The 20,203-nt window shown below is 41.8% G+C and overlaps 1 protein-coding gene across 2 annotated transcripts in view; it reads right to left on the bottom strand.

The window, feature by feature from the left end:
- The window catches only part of LOC139760017 (mediator of RNA polymerase II transcription subunit 12-like protein), a 456,094-nt gene that overhangs the window by 189,602 nt on the left and 246,289 nt on the right, over positions 1-20,203 (bottom strand). For both annotated transcript variants that reach the window (XM_071682758.1, XM_071682766.1), the window contains exon 18: positions 11,854-11,980. In XM_071682758.1, the coding sequence (XP_071538859.1) occupies positions 11,854-11,980 (127 nt within the window). The remainder of the gene's footprint in view (positions 1-11,853; positions 11,981-20,203) is intronic.

Below are 20,203 nucleotides of genomic sequence, written 5' to 3'. Positions count from 1 at the left end.
CCATGCATGCCTTACATCTTTCTGCAAGTTCAGGCTCTAATAACCTAAATCTTTCTTTCACTCCATCTTTCTTACTCATTTCATTTTCAGCTCATTTTAATCAACATGTCAGAAAGTTGGCTTTAATGAAACGAAAAGTGACACAAACTTGGAACAATTTGAAATATTCAAAGCAGACAGAACCAATTTCAAGTGGGGAGGTGTGGCAATATACTGTAAATTGTGGCCTGTAAGTCACCATTTGAAGCTCAATCTTTTGTATCCAAAACTTGGAATTAATACAGTAGGTATATGCATTAATCAAAATCTTTAGTGAAAAAAAGTTTAGACCAACATACATAGGCCACAATTCATGGTGTGTCCATAACACCCAAGAAGGAAAGCTGATACAAAACATGAGTCAACATAAATGTAAAAAATAACAGTAAGCATCCAAGAATTAAACAAAATAGACTTAGTATCATACCATCAAAAACAAAGCTAAACAACTAAGCTAATCTTAATGAAAGTTGCAGAAATACTGAAGGGATGAAAGAAACCATATCCACAATTAAAGTGACTGGGGATTTTAACTTCAATTTCAATGAGTGGCAGGAAAGAGAAATGGACTATAGATGTAGATACAACCAAGGAAGATTTGATCAGTAGAAGAAAAATACAGTTCCAAAGACAAGTTAATATATGATTCATTCAGCCCAGTAAAGGTAGCCCATACACTGATAAGATGGAACATAGATCTTCTTACAAATGAAGGCACTGTTTTCAGACACAATAGGAAATGTCTTAAGTCTATCACCTCATAATTTCATAGAAACCATAACAACATTTAATGTGGACATGAATGAATGTGAATATGGCACAGGAACAGAAGGCAACAGCAAGTTTAGAGAAGAATTTTTACCACAAAAAATTAGACTAGAGAGAGATCATTAAAAGGATTTTAGGCAATAACCTATATACAAACCCAAAAATACATTATGAGGGACAAGGGCAAATAATTATAATCAGCAACCTAATACGTAACGAAAAGGAAAAAAGAGCAAAATGGAAGATACCAAGGAAGAGAAAACAGCAGATGAAGAGTAAAATAGCACTTAAGAAGAAGGAAAGGATTGAAAGAAGCATGAGTAAAACAGCCTGAGGGGATTATATGGAATACAGATGTAAAAATATTGAAATCCAATTGAAGGAATTGAAAATTAATGGAGAGAGTTATATAGAACATGGAAAGAAACTGAAAGTAACTATTCACATACATGAACAAGGCAAAAAAAACAAGAAATCAGAATTCGGACCCTTTAGGTGGAAGAAAAGTACAAATATGACTCCAAGGAAATATGAAAGATGCATAAAGAATGTTAACTGATTAATACAAATCATCAATCACCTCAAAGTGCATGGAAAATTAAATCAACTTAATTTAAACAACAAAATAAAACCACTCATAAATACTGAGATATTAGATGATATACTCAGAAAGACTGACTTCACTTCACATGCCATAGTTCAGTCCACTGACAATTTTCTGCCCCCAATGTATGACATCATTCCAATTCACTCTAACCTGTGCATGCCTTTCACTCTCCATTTTGGTCTGCCCCTTTCTTGTCCCTGCCACTTCTGATATATTTTTTTTTTTTTTTTTTTTCGCTTTGTCAATTACTCCCGCGTTTGTGAGATAGCGCAAGGAAACAGACAAAAGAAATGGCCCAACCCACCCATATACACAATGTATATACATACACATCCACAGTGTGGTTTCAGAAGTGGTAGAGGATGTGTGGATCAGGTGTTTGTTTGAAGAATGTATGTGAGAAATACTTAGAAAAGCAAATGGATTTGTATGTAGCATTTATGGATCTGGAGAAGGTATATGATAGAGCTGATAGAGATGCTCTGTGGAAGGTATTAAGAATATATGGTGTGGGAGGCAAGTTGTTAGAAGCAGTGAAAAGTTTTTATCGAGGATGTAAGGCATGTGTACGTGTAGGAAGAGAGGAAAGTGATTGGTTCTCAGTGAATGTAGGTTTGCGGCTGGGGTGTGTGATGTCTCCATGGTTGTTTAATTTGTTTATGGATGGGGTTGTTAGGGAGGTGAATGCAAGAGTTTTGGAAAGAGGGGCAAGTATGAAGTCTGTTGGGGATGAGAGAGCTTGGGAAGTGAGTCAGTTGTTGTTCGCTGATGATACAGCGCTGGTGGCTGATTCATGTGAGAAACTGCAGAAGCTGGTGACTGAGTTTGGTAAAGTGTGTGAAAGAAGAAAGTTAAGAGTAAATGTGAATAAGGTTATTAGGTACAGTAGGGTTGAGGGTCAAGTCAATTGGGAGGTGAGTTTGAATGGAGAAAAACTGGAGGAAGTGAAGTGTTTTAGATATCTGGGAGTGGATCTGGCAGCGGATGGAACCATGGAAGCGGAAGTGGATCATAGGGTGGGGGAGGGGGCGAAAATTTTGGGAGCCTTGAAAAATGTGTGGAAGTCGAGAACATTATCTCGGAAAGCAAAAATGGGTATGTTTGAAGGAATAGTGGTTCCAACAATGTTGTATGGTTGCGAGGAGTGGGCTATGGATAGAGTTGTGCGCAGGAGGATGGATGTGCTGGAAATGAGATGTTTGAGGACAATGTGTGGTGTGAGGTGGTTTGATCGAGTAAGTAACGTAAGGGTAAGAGAGATGTGTGGAAATAAAGAGCGTGGTTGAGAGAGCAGAAGAGGGTGTTTTGAAATGGTTTGGGCACATGGAGAGAATGAGTGAGGAAAGATTGACCAAGAGGATATATGTGTCGGAGGTGGAGGGAACGAGGAGAAGAGGGAGACCAAATTGGAGGTGGAAAGATGGAGTGAAAAAAAATTTGTGTGATCGGGGCCTGAACATGCAGGAGGGTGAAAGGAGGGCAAGGAATAGAGTGAATTGGAGCGATGTGGTATACCGGGGTTGACGTGCTGTCAGTGGATTGAATCGGGGCATGTGAAGCGTCTGGGGTAAACCATGGAAAGCTGTGTAGGTATGTATATTTGCGTGTGTGGACGTATGTATATACATGTGTATGGGGGTGGGTTGGGCCATTTCTTTCGTCTGTTTCCTTGCGCTACCTCGCAAACGCGGGAGACAGTGACAAAGCAAAAAAAAAAAAAAAAAAAATCCACACACGCAAATATACATACCTATACATCTCAATGTACACATATATATACACACACAGACACATACATATATCCCCAGGCACACAATTCACACTGTCTGCCTTTATTCATTCCCATCGCCACCTCGCCACACATGGAATACAATCCCCCTCCCCCTCATGTGTGCGAGGTAGCGCTAGGAAAAGACAACAAATGCCCCATTCGTTCACACTCAGTCTCTAGCTTTCATGCAATAATGCCCGAAACCACAGCTCCCTTTCCACATCCAAGCCCCACACAACTTTCCATGGTTTACCCCAGACGCTTCACATGCCCTGATTCAATCCACTGACAGCACGTCAACCCCGGTATACCACATCGATCCAATTCACTCTATTCCTTGCCCGCCTTTCACCCTCATGCATGTTCAGGCCCCGATCACTCAAAATCTTTTTCACTTTCATATAGATTGCGACTAAAGGGGGCGGGAGCGGGGGGCTAGAAGCCCTCCCCTCCTTGTATTTTGACTTTCAAAAAGGGGAAACAGAAGAAGGAGTCACACGGGGAGTGCTCATCCTCCTCGAAGGCTCAGATTAGGGTGTCTAAATGTGTGTGGATGTAAACAAGATGAGAAAAAAGGAGAGATAGGTAGTATGTTTGAGGAAAGGAACCTGGATCTTTTGGCTCTGAGTGAAACGAAGCTCAAGGGTAAAGGGGAAGAGTGGTTAGGGAATGTCTTGGGAATAAAGTCAGGAGTTAGTGAGAGGACAAGAGCAAGGGAAGGAGTAGCAGTACTCCTGAAACAGGAGTGGTGGGAGTATGTGATAAGAGAGTAAGAAAGTAAACTCTAGATTGATATGGGTAAAACTGAAATTAGATGGAGAGAGATGGGTGATTATTGGTGCATATGCACCTGGGCATGAGAAGAAAGATCATGAGAGGCAAGTGTTTTGGGAGCAGCTGAATGAGCGTGTTAGTAGTTTTGATGCACGAGACCAGGTTATAGTGATGGGTGATTTTAATGCAAAGGTGAGTAATGTGGCAGTCGAGGGAATAATTGGTATACATGGGGTGTTCAGTGTTGCAAATGGAAATGGTGAATAATTTGTAGATCTATGTGCTGAAAAAGGACTGGTGACTGGGAATACCTGGTTTAAAAAGATACATACATAAGTATACGTATGTAAGCAGGAGACATGGCCAGAGAGCGTTACTGGATTATGTGTTAATTGATAGGCGCACAAAAGAGACTTTTGGATGTTAATGTGCTGAGAGGTGCACCTGGAGGGATGTCTGATCATTATCTTGTGGAGGCGAAGGTGAAGATTTGTATGGGTTTTCAGAAAAGAAGAATGTTGGTGTGAAGAGAGTGGTGAGAGTAAGTGAGCTTGGGAAGGAGACTTGTGTGAGGAAGTACCAGGAGAGACTGAGTACAGAATGGAAAAGAAAAAGGTGAGAATAAAGGAGGTAAGGGGAGTGGGGGAGGAATGGGATGTATTTAGGGGAGCAGTGATGGCTTGCACAAAAGATGCTTGTGGCATGAGAAGCGTGGGAGGTGGACAGATTAGAAAGGGTAGAGAGTGGTGGGATGGAGAAGTAAGATTATAAGTGAAAGAGAAGAGAGAGGCATTTGGACAATTTTTGCAGGGAAATAATGGAACTGACTGGGAGATGTATAAAAGAAAAAGGCAGGAGGTCAAGAGAAAGGTGCAAGAGGTGAAAAAGAGGGCAAATGAGAGATGGGGTGAGGGAGTATCATTAAATTTTAGGGAGAATAAAAAGATGTTTTGGAAGGAGGTAAATAAAGTGCATAAGACAAGGGAACAAATGGGAACTTCAGTGAAGGGGGCTAATGGGGAGGTGATAACAAGTAGTGATGATGTGAGAAGGAGATGAAGGGAGTATTTTGAAGGTTTGTTGAATGTGTTTGATGATAGAGTGGCAGATATAGGGTGTTTTGGTCGAGGTGGTGTGCAAAGTGAAAGGGTTAGGAAGGATGATTTGGTAAACAGAGAAGACGTAGTAAAAGCTTTGCGGAAGATGAAAGCCGGCAAAGCAGCAGGTTTGGATGGTATTGCAGTGGAATTTGTTAAAAAAGGGGGTGACTGTACTGTTGACTGGCTGGTAAGGTTATTTAATGTATGTATGATTCATGGTGAGGTGCCTGAGGATTCGTGGAATGATTGCATAGTGCCATTGTACAAAGGCAAAGGGAATAAGAGTGAGTGCTCAAATTACACAGGTATAAGTCTGTTGAGTATTCCTGGTAAATTATATGGGAGGATATTGATTGGGAGGGTGAAGGCATGTACAGAGCATCAGATTGGGGAAGAGCAGTGTGGTTTCAGAAGTGGTAGAGGATGTGTGGATCAGGTGTTTGCTTTGAAGAATGTATGTGAGAAATAATTAAAAAAAGCAAATGGATTTGTATGTAGCATTTATGGATCTGGAGAAGGCATATGATAGAGTTGATAGAGATGCCCTGTGGAAGGTATTAAGAATATATGAAGTGGGAGGCAAGTTGTTGGAAGCAGTGAAAAGTTTTTATCGAGGATGTAAAGCATGTGTATGTGTAGGAAGAGAGGAACTGATTGATTCTCAGTGAATGTAGGTTTGCGGCAGGGGTGTGTGATGTCTCCATGGTTGTTTAATTTGTTTATGGATGGGGTTGTTAGGGAGGTGAATGCAAGAGTTTTGGAAAGAGGGGCAAGTATGCAGTCTGTTGTGGATGAGAGAGCTTGGGAAGTGAGTCAGTTATTGTTCGCTGATGATACAGCGCTGGTGGCTGATTCATGTGAGAAACTGCAGAAGCTGGTGACTGAGTTTGGTAAAGTGTCTGAAAGAAGAAAGCTGAGAGTAAATGTGAATAAGAGCAAGGGTTGAGGGTCAAGTCAATTGGGAGGTAAGTTTGAATGGTGAAAAGCTGGAGGAAGTGAAGTGTTTTAGATATCTGGGAGTGGATTTGGCAGTGGATGGAACCATGGAAGCAGAAGTGAATCATAGGGTGGGCTAGGAGGCGAAAATTCTGGGAGCGTTGAGGAATGTGTGGAAGTCGAGAACATTATCTCGGAAAGCAAAAATGGGTATGTTTGAAGGAATAGTGGTTCCAACAGTGTTATATGGTTGCGAGGCGTGGGTATGAATAGAGTTGTGCGCAGGAGGGTGGATGTGCTGGAGATGAGATGTTTGAGGACAATATGTGGTTTGAGGTGGTTTGATCGAGTAAGTAATAATAGGGTAAGAGAGATGTGTGGTAATAAAAACAGTGTGGTTGAGAGAGCAGAAGAGGGTGTTTTGAAATGGTCTGGTCACATGGAGAGAATGAGTGAGGAAAGATTGACAAAGAGGATATATGTGTCAGAGGTGGAGGGAACAAGGAGAAGTGGGAGACCAAATTGGAGGTGGAAAGATGGAGTGAAAAAGATTTTGAGTGATCGGGGCCTGAACATGCAGGAGGGTGAAAGGCGTGCAAGGAATAGAGTGAAATGGAAAGATGTGGTATACCGGGATCGATGTGCTGTCAATGGATTGAACCAAGGCATGTGAAGCATCTGGGGTAAACCACGGAAAGTTCTGTGGGGCCTGGATGTGGAAAGGGAGCTGTGGTTTCAGTGCATTATTACATGACAGCTAGAGAGTGAGTGTGAACGAATGTGGCCTTTGTTGTCTTTTCCTAGCGCTACCTCGCACACATGAGGGGGGGAGGGGGTTGTTAATTCATGTGTGGTGAGGTGGCGATGGGAGTGAATAAAGGCAGACAGTATGAATTATGTACTTGTGTATATATGTATATGTCTGTGTGTGTATATATATGTATACGATGAGATGTATGGGTATGTATATTTGCGTGTGTGGACGTGTATGTATATACATGTGTATGGGGGTGGGTTGGGCCATTTCTTTCGTATGTTTCCTTGCGCTACCTCGCAAACGCGGGAGACAGCGACAAAGGAAAATATATATATATATATATATATATATCCCTGGGGATAGGGGAGAAAGAATACTTCCCACGTATTCCCTGCATGTCGTAGAAGGCGACTAAAAGGGGAGGGAGCGGGTGGCTGGAAATCCACCCCTCTCATTTTTTTTTTTCAATTTTCCAAAAGAAGGAACAGAGAAGGGGGGGCCAGGTGAGGATATTCCCTCAAAGGACCAGTCCTCCGTTCTTAACGCTACCTCGCTAATGCGGGAAATGGTGAATAGTATGATGTGTGGATCAGGTGTTTGCTTTGAAGAATGTATGTGAGAAATACTTAGAAAAGCAAATGGATTTGTATGTAGCATTTATGGATGTGGAGAAGGCATATGATAGAGTTGATAGAGATGCTCTGTGGAAGGTATTAAGAATATATGGTGTGGGAGGAAAGTTGTTAGAAGCAGTGAAAAGTTTTTATCGAGGATGTAAGGCATGTGTACGTGTAGGAAGAGAGGAAAGTGATTGGTTCTCAGTGAATGTAGGTTTGCGGCAGGGGTGTGTGATGTCTCCATGGTTGTTTAATTTGTTTATGGATGGGGTTGTTAGGGAGGTAAATGCAAGAGTTTTGGAAAGAGGGGCAAGTATGAAGTCTGTTGGGGATGAGAGAGCTTGGGAAGTGAGTCAGTTGTTGTTCGCTGATGATACAGCGCTGGTGGCTGATTCATGTGAGAAACTGCAGAAGCTGGTGACTGAGTTTGGTAAAGTGTGTGGAAGAAGAAAGTCAAGAGTAAATGTGAATAAGAGCAAGGTTATTAGGTACAGTAGGGTTGAGGGTCAAGTCTATTGGGAGGTGAGTTTGAATGGAGAAAAACTGGAGGAAGTGTTTTAGTGTTTTAGATATCTGGGAGTGGATCTGGCAGCGGATGGAACCATGGAAGCGGAAGTGGATCATAGGGTGGGGGAGGGGGCGAAAATTCTGGGGGCCTTGAAGAATGTGTGGAAGTCGAGAACATTATCTCGGAAAGCAAAAATGGGTATGTTTGAAGGAATAGTGGTTCCAACAATGTTGTATGGTTGTGAGGCGTGGGCTATGGATAGAGTTGTGCGCAGGAGGATGGATGTGCTGGAAATGAGATGTTTGAGGACAATGTGTGGTGTGAGGTGGTTTGATCGAGTGAGTAACGTAAGGGTAAGAGAGATGTGTGGAAATAAAAAGAGTGTGGTTGAGAGAGCAGAAGAGGGTGTTTTGAAGTGGTTTGGGCACATGGAGAGGATGAGTGAGGAAAGATTGACCAAGAGGATATATGTGTCGGAGGTGGAGGGAGCAAGGAGAAGAGGGAGACCAAATTGGAGGTGGAAAGATGGAGTGAAAAAGATTTTGTGTGATCGGGGCCTGAACATGCAGGAGGGTGAAAGGAGGGCAAGGAATAGAGTGAATTGGAGCGATGTGGTATACCGGGGTTGACGTGCTGTCAGTGGATTGAATCAAGGCATGTGAAGCGTCTGGGGTAAACCATGGAAAGCTGTGTAGGTATGTATATTTGCGTGTGTGGACGTATGTATATACATGTGTATGGGGGGGGTTGGGCCATTTCTTTCGTCTATTTCCTTGCGCTACCTCGCAAACACGGGAGACAGCGACAAAGTATAAAAAAAAAATATATATATATATTTTCCCTGGGGATAGGGGAGAAAGAATACTTCCCACGTATTCCCTGCGTGTCGTAGAAGGCGACTAAAAGGGAAGGGAGCGGGGGGCTGGAAATCCTCCCTTCTCGTTTTTTTTTCTTTTTTTTAATTTTCCAAAAGAAGGAACAGAGAAGGGGGGGCCAGGTGAGGATATTCCCTCAAAGGACCAGTCCTCTGTTCTTAACGCTACCTCACTGTCGCGGGAAATGGCGGATAGTATGAAAAATATATATATATATATATATATATATATATATATATATATATATATATATATATATATATATATATATATATATATTTTTTTTTTTTTTTTTTTATACTTTGTCGCTGTCTCCCGCGTTTGCGAGGTAGCGCAAGGAAACAGACGAAAGAAATGGCCCAACTCCCCCCACACACATGTACATACACACGTCCACACACGGAAATATACATACCTACACAGCTTTCCATGGTTTACCCCGGATGCTTCACATGCCTTGATTCAATCCAATGACAGCACGTCAACCCCTGTATACCACATCGCTCCAATTCACTCTATTCCTTGCCCTCCTTTCACCCTCCTGCATGTTCAGGCCCCGATCACACAAAATCCTTTTCACTCCATCTTTCCACCTCCAATTTGGTCTCCCTCTTCTCCTCGTTCCCTCCACCTCCGACACATATATCCTCTTGGTCAATCTTTCCTCACTCATTCTCTCCATGTGCCCAAACCATTTCAAAACACCCTCTTCTGCTCTCTCAACCACGCTCTTTTTATTTCCACACATCTCTCTTACCCTTACGTTACTTACTCGATCAAACCACCTCACACCACACATTGTCCTCAAACATCTCATTTCCAGCACATCCATCCTCCTGCGCACAACTCTATCCATAGCCCACGCCTCGCAACCATACAACATTGTTGGAACTACTATTCCTTCAAACATACCCATTTTTGCTTTCCGGGATAATGTTCTCGACTTCCACACATTTTTCAAGGCTTCCAAAATTTTCGCCCCCTCCCCCACCCTATGATCCACTTCCGCTTCCATGGTTCCATCCGCTGACAGATCCACTCCCAGATATCTAAAACACTTCACTTCCTCCAGTTTTTCACCATTCAAACTCACCTCCCAATTGACTTGACCCTCAACCCTACTGTACCTAATAACCTTGCTCTTATTCACATTTACTCTTAACTTTCTTCTTCCACACACTTTACCAAACTCCGTCACCAGCTTCTGCAGTTTCTCACATGAATCCGCCACCAGCGCTGTATCATCAGCGAACAACAACTGACTCACTTCCCAAGCTCTCTCATCCCCAACAGACTTCATACTTGCCCCTCTTTCCAAGACTCTTGCATTTACCTCCCTAACAACCCCATCCATAAACAAATTAAACAACCATGGAGACATCACACACCCCTGCCGCAAACCTACATTCACTGAGAACCAATCACTTTCCTCTCTTCCTACACGTACACATGCCTTACATCCTCGATAAAAACTTTTCACTGCTTCTAACAACTTGCCTCCCACACCATATATTCTTAATACCTTCCACAGAGCATCTCTATCAACTCTATCATATGCCTTCTCCACATCCATAAATGCTACATACAAATCCATTTGCTTTTCTAAGTATTTCTCACATACATTCTTCAAAGCAAACACCTGATCCACACATCCTCTACCACTTCTGAAACCACACTGCTCTTCCCCAATCTGATGCTCTGTACATGCCTTCACCCTCTCAATCAATACCCTCCCATATAATTTACCAGGAATACTCAACAAACTTATACCTCTGTAATTTGAGCACTCACTCTTATCCCCTTTGCCTTTGTACAATGGCACTATGCACGCATTCCGCCAATCCTCAGGCACCTCACCATGAGTCATACATACATTAAATATATATATATATATATATATATATATATATATATATATATATATATATATATATATATATACTATTCGTCATGTCCCACATTAGCAAGGCAGCATTAAGAACAGAGGACTGAGCCTTTGAGGGAATATCCTCACTTGGCCCCCTTCTCTGTTCCTCTTGAAAATCAAAAACGAGAGGGGAGGATTTCCAGCCCCCTACTCCCTCCCCTTTTAGTCGCCTTCTAATACACGCAGGGAATACATGGGAAGTACTCTATCTCCCCTAGTAAGGGAAGTGTGATGAATTTCACCGTAGTGTTGATGAACACACTTATCTCCAGTACTACAAAGTAAGGCAATTATGATGAACTTCACCATAGTGATGATGAACACACTCACCTCCAATACTACACAGTAAGGCAAGTATGATGAACTTCACCATAGTGAAGATGAACACATTCACCTCCAGTACAACACAGTGAGGCAAATATGATAAACTTCACCAGAGTGATGACGAACACAATCACCTATAGTACAAACTTTACATGGTCAAACCATTTCACCAAACCCTCTTAAGCTCTCTCAACCTCACTTCTCTAACCATTTAATTAGTTAATCGATCAAACCACTACACACCCCATATTGTCCTAAAACATTTCATTTTCAACACATCTACCCACCTCCACACATTCTAGTCTAAAACCTATGATTTGCATCCATAAAGCATCGCTTGGGCTACTATACCTTCAAACATACCCATTTTCACCATCTCAGGCAACAACCTTTGTTCCATACATTCTTCAATGCTCCCAGAATCTTCACCCCCCTCCTCCCCCCTCATTCACCTGGTGACTCACTTCCTCTTCCATGATTCCATTTGCTGCCATAAGCACTCCCAGATAGCTAAAACACCTCACTTCCTCCAAATTTTCTCCATTCAAACTCATACCCCAGCTAACCTGTCCCTTTGCCCTGCTAAACCTAATAACCATTTTACTCTCAACTTCTACATTTCATACACTTCCACACTCAGTCACCAACTTCTTCAATTTCTCAATTGAATCTGCTACTAGTGCTGTATCATGAACAAACAACAATTGACAAAAATCATTCTGTATCTAAAGAAATATGCTTGACTGTCAGAACAGTAAACTAATTAATGCACTAAATAGGTATTACAACTTTTACAAAATTAATGTTTGTGTTTGTCAAATCCCCTACGAAATCATAAATACTGACTTACCCAGCAAACAACAATGATACTTCCTGAGAACACCAACAACATATAATAGAAGAGTTGGACAGTACCAGCCAGCTATACATCCTCGTTCCACCAGCTGAACCTCAATCTCGCTCACTTCTTTAATCATCTGAGGAGCATAATGGAAAGTCTAATAATGAAAAGCTTTAAAAAATATCAATTTAAGTAAAGCCACACTATAAACTAATATTCTTCCTTTTCTTTATGTTCACCACTTCCCACCATTATGAAACAGCAACAGGAACAGATAACAAAGCTTCTCTTGGATCCTTTTTGTTCTTTCCTCTGAAAAGTTAAAACAGGATGTGACGATCCCCACCTTTCTCAGTTCCCACATCTTAAAAGGAAAAATACAAGAGGGAGAATTTCCAGCCTCTCACACCCCCTTTTTAGTCATCTCTTACAACACACATCAGATGTTTATATATTTATAATTTGCTTTGTCGCTGTCTCCCGCGTTAGCGAGGTAGCGCAAGGAAACAGACGAAAGGATGGCCCAACCCACCAACATACACATGTATATACATACACATCCACACACGCAAACATACATACCTATACATCTCAATAGATACATATATATGCACACAGACATATACATATATACACATGTACATAATTCATACTGTCTGCCTTTACTCATTCCCATCGCCAACTCGCCAAACATGGAATAACAACCCCCTCCCCCCTCATGTGTGCGAGGTAGCGATAGGAAACAGCAACAAAGGCCCCATTCATTCAAACTTGGACTCTAGCTATCATGTAATAATGAATCAAAACCACAGCTCCCTTTCCACATCCACGCCCCACACAACTTTCCATGGTTTACCCCACACGCTTCACATGCCCTGGTTCAATTCATTGACAGCATGTCGACCCCGGTATACGACATCGTTCCAATTCACTCTATTCCTTGCACGCCTTTCACCCTCCTGCATGTTCAGGCCCCGATCAGTCAACATCTTTTTCACTCCATCTTTCTACCTCCAATTTGGTCTCCCAGTTCTCCTCATTCCTTCCACCTCTGACACATATATCCTCTTGGTCAATCTTCCCTCACTCATTCTCTCCATGTGACCACACCATTTCAAAACACCCTCTTCAGCTCTCTCAGTCACACTCTTTTTATTCCCACACATCTCTCTTACCCTTACATTACTTACTCGATCAAACCACCTCACACCACATATTGTCCTCAAACATCTCATTTCCAGCACATCCACCCACCTGCATACAACTCTATCCATAGCCCACGCCTCGCAACCATACAACATTGTTGGTACCACTATTCCTTCAAACATACCCATTTTTGCTTTCCAAGATAATGTTCTCAACTTCCACACATACTTCAAGGCCCCCAGAAGTTTCGCCCCCTCCCCCCCTCCCTATGATTCACTTCCACTTCCATGGTTCCATCCACTGCCAAATCCACTCCCAGATATCTAAAAACACTTCACTTCCTCCATTTTTTCTCCATTTAAACTTACCTCCTAATTGACTTGACCCTCACCCCTACTGTACATAATAACCTTACTCTTATTCACATTTACTCTTAACTTTCTTCTTTCACACACTTTACCAAACTCAGTCACCAGCTTCTGCAGTTTCTTACATGAATCAGCCAACAGTGCTGTATCATAGCAAACATCAACTGACTCACTTCCCAAGCTCTCTCATCCACAACAGACTGCATACTTGCCCCTCTTTCCAAAACTCTTGCATTCACCTCCCTAACAACCCCATCCATAAACAAATTAAACAACCATGGAGACATCACACACCCCTCACGCAAACCTACATTCACTGAGAACCAATCACTTTCCTCTCTTCCCACACGTACACATGCCTTACATCCTCGATAAAAACTTTTCACTGCTTCCAACAACTTGCCTCCCACACCATATATCCTTAATACCTTCCACAGAGCATCTCTATCAACTCTATCATATGCCTTCTCCACATCCATAAATGCTACATACAAATCCATTTGCTTTTCTAAGTATTTCTCACATACATTCTTCAAAGCAAACACCTGATCCACACATCCTCTACCACTTCTGAAACCACACTGCTCTTCCCCAATCTGATGCTCTGTACATGCCTTCACCCTCTCAATCAATACCCTCCCATATAATTTACCAGGAATACTCAACAAACTTATACCTCTGTAATTTGAGCACTCACTCTTATCCCCTTTGCCTTTGTACAATGGCACTAAGCAAGCATTCCGCCAATCCTCAGGCATCTCACCATGAGTCATACATACATTAAATAACCTTACCAACCAGTCAACAATACAGTCACCCCCTTTTTTAATAAATTCCACTGCAATACCATCCAAACCTGCTGCCTTGCCGGCTTTCATCTTCCGCAAAGCTTTTACTACCTCTTCTCTGTTTACCAAATCATTTTCCCTAACCCTCTTACTTTGCACACCACCTCGACCAAAACACCCTATATCTGCCACTTTATCATCAAACACATTCAACAAACTTTCAAAATACTCACTCCATCTCCTTCTCACATCACCACTGCTTGTTATCATCTCCCCATTAGCCCCCTTCACTGAAGTGCCCATTTGTTCCCTTGTCTTATGCACTTTATTTACCTCCTTCCAAAACATCTTTTTATTCTCCCTAAGATTTAATGATACTCTCACCCCAACTCTCATTTGCCCTCTTTTTCACCTCTTGCACCTTTCTCTTGACCTCCTGCCTCTTACTTTTATACATCCACTCATTTGCATTATTTCCCTGCAAAAATTGTCCAAATGCCTCTCTCTTCTCTTTCACTAATAATCTTACTTCTTCATTCCACCACGCACTACCCATTCTAATCTGCCCACCTCCCACGCTTCTCATGCCACAAGCATCTTTTGCGCAAGCCATCACTGATTCCCTAAATACATCCCATTCCTCCCCCACCCTCCTTACCTCCTTTGTTCTCACCTTTTTCCATTCTGTATTCAGTCTCTCCTGGCACTTCCTCACACAAGACTCCTTCCCAAGCTCACTTACTCTCACCACTCTCTTCACCCCAATATTCTCTCTTCTTTTCTGAAAACCTCTACAAATCTTCACCTTCGCCTCCACAAGATAATGATCAGACATCCCTCCAGTTGCACCTCTCAGCACATTAACATCCAAAAGTCTCTCTTTCACGCGCCTATCAATTAACACGTAATCCAATAACGCTCTCTGGCCATCTCTCCTACTTACATATGTATACTTATGTATATCTCTCTTTTTAAACCAGGTATTCCCAATCACCAGTCCTTTTTCAGCACATAAATCTACAAGCTCCTCACCATTTCCACTTACAACACTGAACACCCAATGTACACCAATTATTCCCTCAACTGCCACATTACTCACCTTTGCATTCAAATCACCCATCACTATAACCCGGTCTCGTGCATCAAAACCACTTACACACTCATTCAGCTGCTCCCAAAACACTTGCCTCTCATGATCTTTCTTCTCATGCCCAGGTGCATATGCACCAATAATCACCCATCTCTCTCCATCAACTTTCACTTTTACCCATATCAATCTAGAGTTTACTTTCTTACTATCTATCACATACTCCCACCACTCCTGTTTCAGGAGTAGTGCTACTCCTTCCCTTGCTCTTGTCCTCTCACTAACCCCTGACTTTACTCCCAAGACATTCCCAAACCACTCTTCCCCTTAACCCTTGAGCTTCATTTCACTCAGAGCCAAAAGATCCAGGTTCCTTTCCTCAAACATACTACCTATCTCTCCTTTTTTCTCATCTTGGTTACATCCACACACATTTAGGCACCCCAATCTGAGCCTTCAAGGAGGATGAGCACTCCCCGTGTGACTCCTTCTGTTTCCCCTTTTGGAAAGTTAAAATACGAGGGGAGGGTTTCTAGCCCCCGCTCCCATCCCCTTTAGTCACCTTCTACGACACGTGAGGAATGCGTGGGAAGTATTCTTTCTCCCCATCCCCAGATGTATGGGTAGTTATCTTTCTCCTCTTTTCCTCATTGGCATTTCTCACTATTTGCCATGTATTACCCACATACAAAATCCATAAAGCTAATGATGAGAATGAAATCCATAAAGCTAATGATAGAGACCTAGCAGCAAAATCTCTTACCAAGATGCTACATGTTCAGTTCACTCACTATCCACCAAAGAATGGTTCTCATACTTGCAGCTTCATGAAATTCCAGGTTTTCTTAAGCTTTCTCTCTAGCTACCGACATGTTTTCGCAAGTCACTGAGCATGAGCCTAATATATATCAATGCACAATATTTGATGAAATGAATCAGCATCTACTCCAGCATTTCCACCATTATCATTAAGATCTGTTGTCTACTCTGGAGCAAGATCATACATACTTAGTTCAAACTACCTATCATTATCACCATATTCCCAATTAAATGGGGTGGATTTGGTAAACCTGGCCTTTACAACATCACTTACCCCACTCCACTTAATTTTCAAAATCAATGACACATGTCCAGAGTGCTGAAGTGAAATATAAACTCCTACACTTATGAAGCACTTACTTTTTGCTCTACACACAAAGTTGATTCATAAGCTATAACGAAGGCCTTCACACATACCACTTTCATAAATAAATGCTCTCACTGTATTTAATCGTTAACCATTCTTGCACATCTTCATCTATCACATTCTAAACCCAAAACAAATTCCTCACTACATCTGTCCAGCATCTACATCTATCCCTGTGGAGAGAAGAGAAAGAATACTACCCTTGTGTCTCCTGCATATTACAGAAGATGACTAAAAATGACAGGGAGAACCAAAAACCTTTCCTCTTTCTACAGGTTGAGCATACCTAATCTGAAAACCCAAAATCCCAAACCTTCTGAGCAGTGACCTGATGCTACAATTGGAAAATTCCACACCTGACCTTACTGGCCCATGCTTGGCTCTGATGCTCTGTTTGCACCAGTTTGTTACAAACCATCATCACTGCCAGACCTATGTGCATTACTCAGTGTTTTACGCTTATTCTATACTCTGTGTGAATAAGTGTAAGAAAATGATTGCTTATCAGTGGCATATAAATTCAGTCAGGAATGAAGATGATGCCAAACAACCACAAATTGTCCACAAGGGTGGCTCACATTTTGGCATTTTAGCTTTCTGATGGTTCAGTGTTACACAAACTTTGTTTCATGCACAAATATTTTGAAAATACTGTATACATTATCTTCACAGCTATGTGTATAAGTTGTATATTAAACATAAATGGATTTTGTGTGTGGATTTGGGTCCCATTCCCAAGATATCTCACTAAGTATTATCCATCATGAAAAATGTGGAGAACAGGATGTTATGGAAACAAATGAGTTAAGAGCTGAGACATACCATAACATTTCAACCATTCAACGGTCTTCCTCAGGAGATAACGATTCCAGCATTTGGTAAGACTGTGTTCCCCATCAAGTGATGGTTGGATGACTTGGCATGTTGCTCTCTGATTGGATTACTTGTCCTGCCGCCTCCACCTGTTCACAGCAATCTCCATGGCCTGACGTGACCAACAGATGAACCTAGACCTTCTGTTATTGTTCTTAATCCCTTCCTCTAGGCAAGCTCCCACTCTATCACTAAACGGTTGACACATTCTCTAGGCAAGCTCCCACTCTATCACTAAACGGTTGACACATTCTCTAGGCAAGCTCCCACTCTATCACAAAACGGTCGACGTCAAGGCAACTACTGGCAACTGAAAAACTGTTTAGTGTGAGAGCTTGCCTACAGGATGGGATCAAGAATGCTAACACAAGGTCTGAGTTCATCTGTTGGTCACGTCAGGCAGCAGAGATCGCTGAGAATGGGTGGAGACAGCAGGACAAGCGATCCAATCAGAGAGCAAAATGCCAAGGCATCTAACTGGGTGACCATCACTTGCTGGGGAACACAGTCCTACCGAATGCTGGAATTAGTATCTCCTGAGGAAGAACACTGAACAGTTGAAACTATGAGGTATGTCTCAGCTCTAACCCACTTGTTTCCATACCATCCTGTTTTCCACATATCTCATTATCAGTGCTGAGCACCAACAACTCAAAAGTTGACTTCGACAACAATAATCCGATAACCCCAATTTCTAAGTTCGACATAGATTATCTGATTATTTCAATACCTAGTTATGGGAAGTTAATGATAATCTGATAAAGATAAGTTTTCAAATAAAAAAATTAATAAAACAAGGAAAAAAGCTTCAAACCCATAGCAAATGCTTATTTATGCTAAATCCAAGAATAAGTAAGAATTTTCTATTAGTTCTGCAACTTTTTTGCGGAACAAATTTTTTAAAATCTATATTTAAAAATGTACTGTTTTGAAAGCCTTGAAACCAAACCAATACCATGAACTTAGCTTTGATATACCAAATAATTTCCATGGCAGGAAATGAAAGGTAAGTCTGAAATTTAAGTACACTCATTAAACTATTAGGCATACTGTACGGTACAATATCTATACATAAACTCTAGAATTAGCAAATTATTAAGGCTGGTGACATGGCCTCTAATAATTTTCTTAGTCAGGTGGCATTTTTGGTACTCAAAACAGAGTACCTCATCGTCCGTGTCCTGATGGCTGAGCTTGAGTTAGTACATCAGGTAAGGCCCCCTGGTTTTGGAAAGGCTCCTTGTCCTGGCTGCTGGCAACCTGGCTGTCAGATGACTGAGAAGTCTCTGCCACAGACAGAGTCAGGCTGAGACTCAGAAGTGCCTGAGACAGAGGCAATCTCAATGCTGAGAACTTTGTCTGGTATTCCAAGGACCATGGTCCGTTGTAATCTTGTATTGTTGTTAGTCAACTTGTATAGACCAGACCGTAAGCGAGAAGTTAGAGAACTGAACACTGTAAAGTTGACGATGATATTGAACAGCATTACCAGCTACTGCTGATATAGCCAAATCCACAGTGTGTGACAGGACTGATAAGTCTGGACTTTTAAGGACAATCTGTCCTTTTTTTAGATGTGGTTGTCCTATCAATATTGAGAAAATAGAACAGCTTATATCTGTCCTTTGTAAAGTATTCTATTTAGCTTTAAACATAAGAAAGGGACTCACTGTGTTGTTGATTGGATGGTAAGGTTATTCAATGTTTATATGGATCATGGTGAAGTGCCTGAGGATTGGCAGAATGCATGCATAGTGCCACTGCACATAGGCAAAGGGGATAAAGGTGTGTTCAAACTACAGAGGCATAAGTTTGTTGAGTATTCCTGGGAAATTATATGGGAGGGCATTGATTGAGAGGGTAAAGGCATTTACAGAGCATCAGACAGGGGAGGAGCAGTGTTGTTTCAGAAGTGGCAGAGGATGTGTGGATCATGTGTTTGCTTTAAAGAATGTATGTGAGAAATACTAAGAAAAACAGATGGATTTATGGATCTGGAGAAGGCATATGACAAGGTTGATGGAGATGCTCTGTGGAAGGTTTTAAGAGTATATAGTGTGGGAGGTAAGCCGCTAGAAGCAGTGAAAAGTTGTTACCAAGGATGTAAGGCATGAGTACAAGTAGGAAGAGAGGAGAGTGATTGGTTCCCAATAAAGGTCAGCCTGTGGCAGGGATGTGTGATGCCCCCATGGTTGCTAAATCTATTTATGGATGGGGTAGTTCTGGAGGTAAATGCAAGAGTTTTGGAGAGAGGGGTGAGTATTCAGGCTGTTGGGGATGAGAGGGCTTGGAAAGTGAGTCAGTTGTTGTTCACCAATGATACAGCTGTGGTGGCTAATTCGAGTGAGAAACTGCAGAAGTTGATGACTGAGATTGGAAAAGTGTATGAAAGGAGAAAGTTGAGAGTAAAAGTGAATAAGAGCAAAGTTATTAGGTTCACTAGGGTTTAGGGACAACTTAATTGGGATGTGAGTTTGATTGGAGAATAAATGGAGGAAGTGAAGTGTTTTCGATATCTGGGATTGGACTTAGCAGCAAATGGAACCATGGAAGCGGAAGTGAGTCACAGGGTAGGGGAGGGGGCAAAGGTGCTGGGGGCGATGAAGAATGTGTGGGAGAGAACGTTATCTCAGAGAGCAAAAATGGGGATGTTTGAAGGAATAGTAGTTCCAACAATGTTATATGGTTGCGAGGCATGGACTATAGAGATGGTTGTATGGAGAAAGGCAGTTGTGTTGGAAATGAAATGTATGAGGAAAATATGTGGTGTGAGGGGTTTCGATCAAGTATGCAATGAAAAGGTAAGAGAGAAGTGTGGAAATAAAAAGTGTGGTTGAGAGAGCAGAAGAGGGTGTGTTGAAATGGTTTGAACATATGGAGAAATGTGTCAAAGGTGAATGGAAAAAGAAGA

The sequence above is a fragment of the Panulirus ornatus genome, chromosome 3, assembly GCF_036320965.1.
Source record: "Panulirus ornatus isolate Po-2019 chromosome 3, ASM3632096v1, whole genome shotgun sequence".
Lineage (NCBI taxonomy): Eukaryota > Metazoa > Arthropoda > Malacostraca > Decapoda > Palinuridae > Panulirus > Panulirus ornatus.
Note: the sequence above shows the minus strand (reverse complement) of the source record. Positions and strands in the feature narration are given on the sequence as shown.